General features: G+C 46.2%; 2 protein-coding genes across 2 annotated transcripts; both read right to left on the bottom strand.

Moving 5' to 3' along the window:
• Nucleotides 1-582: 582 nt before the first annotated feature.
• LOC112349745 lies at nucleotides 583-1461 on the bottom strand. The gene has a single exon (XM_024684699.1). The coding sequence runs from the start codon at nucleotides 1459-1461 to the stop codon at nucleotides 583-585; it is 879 nt and encodes a 292-aa protein (XP_024540467.1).
• Nucleotides 1462-1476: 15 nt separating this feature from the next.
• Nucleotides 1477-2502, bottom strand: LOC112349744. The gene has a single exon (XM_024684698.1). It carries the CDS (start codon nucleotides 2500-2502, stop codon nucleotides 1477-1479), a length of 1026 nt encoding a protein of 341 aa, XP_024540466.1.
• Between the last annotated feature and the right edge of the window lie 6223 nt (nucleotides 2503-8725).

Below are 8725 nucleotides of genomic sequence, written 5' to 3'. Positions count from 1 at the left end.
CTTGGTTCCAACTGTACTAGCCTCAGATTTGTTGGAAGGAATTATAGCTTGTCTCTCCCACGTCACTATCTCCCATGTCTTCCGCTACTGTTCATCGAGTCTGAATCAGGAAAAGTTCCCTAAACTCAAATTAGGGTTTTATTCCTGACTTTACGAAGTTTTCACCCTCTTCTTTCCCCTCTCTTCCATCTTACATTGGACAGTATCCTCGTCTCATCATTCTATTCAGTCGTACGCCCTCTCCTATCTCCACAATCACTATGAAAGAACTCCTTCACAAAGAATTTGTTTACCTTTTTGCTGTGCATATTTCTCCTATTAGTCTTCCTGAGAAGCATAGTTACGAATATGAACACGGAACACGAACACGAGCCTCAGATTTCAGGAACCCGAACACGGAACACGATCACGGCCCACGATGGCTCACGAATATTCTACTGAATATTCTAAGAATATGTTATTTAAAAATTATATTCTATTTCTTATTATATTATTATAGGAATATGCTATATTTTATTATATTATTCTTAATATTTTTATTTGCACATAAACTACTTCACACTTTTAAACTACTCAAATATCCTACATCTCATCGTCATCTTGAACCTCATGATCTTCGACCTCACGATCTTCGACATCATCTCCATCTTCCTCTTCCTGTCCTGACTCAAGCTTGTCTTCAGGATGAGGAACTGTCTCCAGGACTTTGTAGCTTACAAACTTGTCGTAATCACGATCATTTTTGCAAGTTAACAACCTGGTGTTACAAGCCACAAAAACCAGATCCGCTGTCCTGTCCATGGTAAGTCTGTTCCTCTTTTTTGAAGAAACATGCTCGAAAGTACTGAACAATCTCTCCACCGAGGACGATGAGCATGCCCGACTTAGAACTCGAATGGCCAACTTCTGAAGAGCTAGAGTTTCATAACCATAGTCCTCCCACCAACGTACAGCTCCCCTCTTAGTGCGATCAGCCTTAGCATCATATGAGTTGAAAATGCCTCCTATCCTCCGGTAAGTTAAAAGCTCATCACGTATCACATCCCTCTCACTGGATGTAAACATGGCTAGCAGATAAGCATTCCAGTCCTTCATGACCTCTTTGTTAGCATGTTTTTCATACTCCTGAAACTCGGGGTCCAACATGTACGCCACCGAGTGCATGAGTGAGTGATACTCATGCCACCTATTAGACATGATCTGATGAAGTTCCCTGTACCTGCCATAATCCGACTGTCCTTCCTCTAAACTTGCATCCAACCTGTTCATGCACTCATATATCTTTCCAATCGCAGGTATATCACCGTCCACAACATGAAGAAGCAGCATAACATCCTTGGACACCTCTAGCATGTCCTTAACCTGTTGCCAGAAATTGTCATCAAAAACCGTTGCATAACTGTCCCTTCCTGCTCTCGACTTCGACTCAGGCCTTGCTCTATACGCAGGGCATACGAACATCTGTTGTAAAGCTTCTCAGAGCTCCACCAGCCTCTCCATCATAATGAAGTTGTAGCCAAACCTGGTATCACAATAACGCAGCAATCGCTTGTGAGTAAACTCCGCCAGCAGTGCCACTATATGAGAGTGGTTTCTAACGAAGATCACCAAAGACTTTCCACGCTCCAGAAGTGTTGCCATCCATGGAAGTACACCGAAGTCTTTCAAGGCATTGTTCAAGCAATGGGCAAAACATGCTGCCCATTGAATTTTCGGGTACCTCTGTTGCAAAAGTGCTGCTGCTGCTCTGTTTGCATTTTCCCCATCGGTCACAACCATGATAACATTCTCTGCACCTACAATGTTAATGCCTTCTTCCCAGCAGCGCAGAGTATTTTCAGCTGTTTTTCCTCTTAAGGAAATGTCGATAGCCTTCAAAAAAGCTCCTTGTCCTTGACTATATGCCACAAGCCCCATGATATGCCGATTCCTCCTATCTGCCCACCCGTCTGCGCATATGGTTGCACCCCTCTGCTCCCACTGCTTCCTCAAGGACGCCATCTCAATGTCAATGAATCGTTTCTCTTTCACCAAAAGCTTATCCCGGAGATCATCATATTTTGGTGGTGCATAAGGCACACCATGCCTGGCAACTTCCTGTATCATGTTGAGGAAGTAAGGTGACCGAGCCTTGACAAATGGAATGTGTTCATTCCAGAAAAATCTTCCGATAGCCACATCAACTCGGTTCTTCCGCTCAGGATCCATCGAATCAACAATATGGACTTGACTCTGTTTGCTAAAAAATAGGGAACTGCAGCCACTTCCACTTGACTGGGATGATACCACCAGTGGAAATCCTTGGACAGAAGCACCACCAGATTCATTCGGCCGTTTCTTCCCCCTTGCCCCTTTCTCGGAATCAATAACCTTTTGCATATTGAGCAGATCCGCTTTCTTGTTACCTGGGATGAGAGGACAACTCACAATATCCTTGCTGCCTGGGCCTTCTCCTAATAGATGAGCTCGCACACGATCAACACCACTCAGTTTGTTCACCATTGGGCAGTATTTGCATGACCATAATTTGTGGCCATGCCCCCTGCTCTCAAGAACACTTACCTCATCCCACCATCGCGAAGAAGGATGCTTTCACAATATGCTGGATTGCTGCGCCATGCTTGTTTGCCTTGGATTGCTGCTACTGTGCCCTGAAATGGTGCGCCCTGGCTGGATTGTCGTGTGATGCCGTGCGCCCTAAAACCAGAATATTCTGCACGAGAATATTCTGAACAGTGGTCCATGTTACTAACACGGACTGTGATCCCGGCCGTGGTCGCCGGGATCACGGTCCGTGTTAGTAACACGGACCACTGTTCACGAACACGGCCGTGGGAACACGACCCATGGCCGTGTTCGTGAAACACGGTGAACACGACCGGGATCCCGGCCATGTTCGTAACACGGCTGAGAAGTATCATGATTTTGGGGATGTGTTTGACAAGAAAAAAGCTAGTGTACTGCCTATTCATTAGCCTTACGACTGTCCCATTGATTTACAGGAAGGAGCATCACCTCCGTGGGGGCCTATCTACGAATTATCCCTGTCCGAGCTTAAAGCCCTCAAAGAGTATGTGGACAAGAACCTTGCCTCAGGGTACATTCATCATTCACACAATCCCCAGTTGGAGCGCTTGTCTTCTTTGTCAAGAAGAAGGATGGGAGTTTGCAGTTAGTTATCGACTACCAAGGTTTGAATAAGGTGATTGTTCGGAACTGTTATCCGTTGCTCCTGATTTCAAACCTATTGGAACACTTTGGCGGTGCCCACTTTTTCACCAAGATTGACCTCCATGGAGCATACAACTTGATCCAGATCCGGCCTAGAGATGAATGGAAAATTGTGTTCCAAATCCGCTATGGCCACTTCGAGTACACTGTCATGCCGTTTGGCTTGATAAATGCTCTAGCAGTTTTCCAATATATGGCAAATGACATTTTTCAAGAGTTTCTTGATCAGATGGTGATCATCTACCTCGATGACATCCTCATCTACTCAAAAACTCATGAGGAGCATGACGAGCATGTGCGCAAGGTGCTGGTGAAGCTGCGGGAACATGGCCTATATGCGAAGCTTGAGAAATGTTCCTTCAATCATGAGTTTGTGGAGTTCTTTAGGTACATTATCACTCCTGAGGGTATCATGATGGATCTTGCCAAAGTCAAGACTATTCTTGAATGGGAGCTTCCACAATCAATGTCGGACGTTCAGGTTTTCCTTGGCTTTGCCAACTTTTACCACAAATTCATTGCTCACTACTCCAACATTGTCCTTCCTCTCATGCATCTCACTCGCAAGGATGTTCCCTTCTCTTGGTCTACTGCTGCCCAGTAGGCCTTCGACACACTCAAGGCAGCCTTCAGTTCTGCTCCCGTCTTGATCCACACTAATCCCTCACAACCTTTCTTCATCAAGGTGAACGCCTCCGACTTTGCCATTGGTGCTGTGTTGTCTCAACTTGGAGCGGATTAAGAATTTCATCCGGTCGCTTTCCATTCTCGGAAATTCCAGCTTGCGGAGATCAACTACGAAATCCATGACAAGGAGTCCTTGCCATCGTGGATTCCTTTGGAGAGTGGTATTGTTTCTTGGAGGGGGCAAGCCATCAAATAACGGTCTGGACAGATCACAAAAATCTTGAGTACTTTGAAGCTCTATTTCGTTAAAGTGGGAATTATCATTATCCCACTTGTAAAATAAGGTTTCCAAACCTTTATATAGTATATAAATATAACAAAATTCAACTGCATTGAGGCACATGCCATTTTATTTTAAACAAGGAAATGTCTACTCAATCACTTCTCCTCCCCTTGCCACTGCTTCACCTCTCTCTTCTCCTTGTCATCATCGTCCAATTTCTTTCCATCCTTTTAATATTGGCTCAGTTGCTCCGAGTCTAGGTGGAGCCCAAGTCCCCATTCAATCTTTACTTTCCCCTTATTAATAAAACAACTTCGTAGACTTCCAATAACATGCTGTAACACTTTTAGTATAATGCAAATCCTCTCAAAGAATTGTCTTTTAATATTAATACAATGGCATGGAACCCCATGCCATAATAAGTTACATTTTTAAATAAATACATGCCATCTCAGACTGTTATTTTTTGCCTCCAATGCCTATACAATAATCTTGGAATTTCATCACTCTCCACACTATCAGGATTTAAACCCAATAGTAATGCCATCTCTTCTCTAATACGTCCACGCTCATGTTCAGTGGTCGAAGAACCCATCCGGTTGAGCAGATTATGGAGATGCGGATAGTGCTTGGCTAGACAATATACATGCCATAAATGATGACTGGTGTCTGTCCGATCAAATGGCTTATGATATACCGTTCCATCTGCCATTTGGTTGATTTCTACAGCCACCTCCTGGACTGGCCGGTTCTCTATCACCATCGCTCCAAGCCGTTTTGCAAGGTCCCCCAGAACATACGGTTTCTTCTCCCTAGTTTCCATACTGCAAGAGATGGGGTGCACTGCATATATGTGCGTGTTCGCTACAGTTTTAATCGGCGAGTCATCGATGATGAGGATTTCACTTGAGCTAGCAGTCCGGTTCATCACTACAGCCTCTGGCTTGACGAAGATGGGCTTGCTACCCCTCACATGGACCATAGTCAAGCAATCCTCCTGCGTTAGGAGAAAGTCAAATGGTAATATTACTCGCGTCTGATCGTGCATCATCTGTAGCAACGTTAATGCATTGTGGCGCATCATGGATGTCCAAACTCCCAATTGCAAATTGAACCCGGCCCTCTGTTTTAAGTGTCGCATGGTCATTATTAGATCCCGCAGTTTCTCCCGTGTGATTAATGTGAATCTATCTCTTTTGACCAACTTGCGACCGCAGGCTTTGGAGGGTGCAATGACATTCGAGGACGAGCCACACTCATGGGAGAAAAGGACACCGTTCAGATCAAAAATGATACAGTACCTTCGCCGTGACTCTGAAATGAAATGCGTCAGCATAAAAAATGGTACAAGTCAATTTTACCATCTACAATATTAGCGAATGGTGCTCCTGATGGTCGTTGAGAGGGTTTTGGTCGAGGAAATGTGAAGGGCGGAAATACTCTCCTCTGCAATGTGGGGTCAATCGCATCCGATGGCGTGTGGGCACATGCCATTTTAGCTGTAGACTCTGGTACAACTGGCTCAACAGTGGCATGGGGTGGTTCTGATGGCGTGTGATCACACGCCATTTCAGTTGGTGCCTCCGTTGGCAAAGTGGACATGACCGAACAGGCAGCAGGGGCGGTGTAGGGAGGTTCCAACGGCGCGTAGTCAGACGATTGGGCACACGTTGAGTCCGTTGGAAATGAGGATACGACCGGCTCGGCGGCTGGGGCGGCCTCATGCGGGTCCAATGGCGCCTGGTCACTGTTAGTTGGATACGTGGACAAGATTGACTCAGTGGTATGGGCAGCATCAAGTGGAGCGTGGTCAGCTTGCTTGGCATTGATATGGATAGTAGCCTCCACCAGCTCTGATGACTCTTGCAGGCAAGTAGAGTCCACTGGCGGATCCATATGCATGTCCAAATATCTCCCTTCGATTGAGATGGTATCCTCCCGTGCTACTAAAAACAAACTCATTAGCACATTGAATTGACTATACTATATTTACCATCAATTGCTATTGAGGAACTAGGACCGATATCACTTGGGCGTACTGCTGATTCTGAAGGATTGGACATATGTTTCGACCCTTGCTTGGCACTATCCTTCCTCGACACTAAAGGCTAGAGTTTGTATCTTAATTCAACTGAATAATCTCTACTTACCATTTGCTCTACGACCTACATGGACAATGTTAGAAATGGTAAAAGGTTAGGAATGGATGTACTATTATTTACCTGATGGTTTGTCTTGTATGACCTTCCTCTGCTGCTCTTTGGCCACCTCAGGCTGGCCATCGTCGTCATCATCGTCGTCGTCGTTATTGTGATCGTCACCATTGTGAGGACCATCCAAGTCCTCTTCGTCCTCCTCTTCTTTGTCCTCCTCTTCTTTGTCCTCCTCTTCGTCCTTCTGCTCTTCCTGCTCATTATCTTTCTCTGGCTCCTCATCCCCCTCCTGCATTTCTTCCATAGGCTGCTCAGGCTAGATGGCTTGTTCTTCCAGGACCATCTTGGGAAAATCATCTGGCCGAGTCTCCATCTCAAAATACAAGACATCCATAGCCTATTTTAGTGCGTGACCTAGGACCGTATCCTCACCTGACTGTCTTAACATGGTTTCTACACGTTCTTGCACCCTTTGAAGACGACGAGATGAGAAAAACGTGGCCCTGACTTGAAAAGCATCCCTCATCCATTGTACCTCTCCATTGAGATTGGGGAAGGGGAGTCTGCCATAGGAATCTGAGTCAGGAGGTGGTGACTGCCTGCTTTCACTTAGCCCTTGATCTGCAATGAATGGCATGAGCACACACGCCATAACCGCGAGGCATTACTTATCATCTTTTCATTGCCCTTCTTCCTTTCCGAATCAAACGCCTCTGATCCCGACGACTGTCCAACGTGCTTTCCCTTTTTATGACCACTGTCAGTTTGAGCTTGGCTGGTGCTTGCCTGTTTTGCCTTTGAAGAAGTGTCTCCTGCAAGGAATGGCATGAGACCACATGCCATTGCAAATATAATTTGTACCTCCTTTTTTCCTATTGCTTGTCTGTTTGTCCTTCTTCGACGCACCACCAGTGCGCTTTTCAGTCCTCGTGTCTGAATATTCACAACGATCTATAATCAAAATGGCGTGAGGCCTCACATGACCTTACCTTGTGCAAGTTGTGAGCTCGGCCCAACATGGGTATCTTCAACAGTAGCTGTTAACGCCGTTTCAGCATTTGGGGGTGGCCACGCTCCTGCATACAGAGCTTGTGAGATAACATTTAAACTTAAAGTGCGTACTCACCAGGTTTGCAGAGAAGATACTATTTTTCTTTGGCAACTGTAATTATATGCTCCATTGAAGTCACCTCTTCAATGGAGTTTGTCACCGCAACACACGGGACACCCTTAAGTAGTGCGGCTCGAAAAAATAGTCCGCCGCAGTTGTACTCGACAACGCATTTGCCCTTGGAGTCGGAAGCAGGTGACCCACCCGCTATTGCGTTGAAGACCCAGCTGAGCATTTCCCATGCTGCACCTGGAGCTTTCTTTGGATTCGAAAGCTCCATACCCGTCTTCAGTTCCTCAGGCACGGGTAAATTGACCTCCCTCAGATCAATTCGATTGGCCTTGTCGAACGAAGCTGGGAAGTCACTCCAGTCCCACTCTGCTGCAGGACTAATAACAAGGGCGAGTGTGAAGATGCGGACATTCATCGGTATCTTCTTCTTAGCCATTATCCCATGGATCTCCCGCATCTCCTTGCCTTTCAACCGAGCCTTCACCTCGTTCAAGGCCTTCCAGAACTTATGATAGGATTCGGAGTCGTAGATCATATAGTGGACTGAAGATTCCACCTCCGCAAGTCCCACCATTAAGTTAATGATGGAGCTGACTTCGTCTGCATGAGTGATCTCCTCGTTTGTGAAGTCTATCACACAAAAGATGTTCTTGACCTGCTCATCTCCGCGGGAAACGATGCTCCTCCACCTTTGATCCTCATCCGAATTCAAGCATACCCGGTAAGGTTCTCGATAGGCCTCTGCTGTGGGGTCGAGCTGTTTCTGAAGCCGGCGGTCGACATCACTCTTAATGAAATTTGGATACTGATCCAACTTCTCAGCTTTACTTTTCGTGGCATCCCGCAGTAGATCGATGAACTTGGGGGCCCCCTTCATGTACTCGTCGATGTCTTCATTTGACAAATCCAGTGCTTCCATCATCTCTTGCATGGTGTCGATGCTCACCCTCTCCACGGCCACTTGCTCGAAGATCCAATCCTTCAATAGCGCACGAGCTCTCAGAGTCATGCACAAGTCCTCGTATGTCACAATATGGCCGGGAGTCATTTTGGTCTTGTTGAAGACTACCTCACCACGTAGAAGAGCATTAGCCACTGTCAGAAGGTCGTCGTCGTCTAGAGACCGCGAGAAACGCAAGGCGTTGAGCTTCAAATCATTGGGCTTCCGGCCGTCCTCCACACCCATTGAGTTTGGCAACTCCCCGTCATGGTACCTCCTCAACACATCTACCCATTTGTCAAAAACAACTTTTGTCGCGAGTAGAATGTTATGGATGCTGAGTGTGTCATTGACCCCCAGTGTTTTCG

This window comes from Selaginella moellendorffii, unplaced genomic scaffold, assembly GCF_000143415.4.
Source record: "Selaginella moellendorffii unplaced genomic scaffold, v1.0 SELMOscaffold_42, whole genome shotgun sequence".
NCBI classification, from domain to species: domain Eukaryota; kingdom Viridiplantae; phylum Streptophyta; class Lycopodiopsida; order Selaginellales; family Selaginellaceae; genus Selaginella; species Selaginella moellendorffii.
Note: the sequence above shows the minus strand (reverse complement) of the source record. Positions and strands in the feature narration are given on the sequence as shown.

Bases quoted from the DNA above. Each gene is read 5' to 3' on its own strand.
- LOC112349745 (XM_024684699.1), bottom strand. From the start codon at position 1,461: ATGTTCGTATGCCCTGCGTATAGAGCAAGGCCTGAGTCGAAGTCGAGA.
- LOC112349744 (XM_024684698.1), bottom strand. From the start codon at position 2,502: ATGGTGAACAAACTGAGTGGTGTTGATCGTGTGCGAGCTCATCTATTA.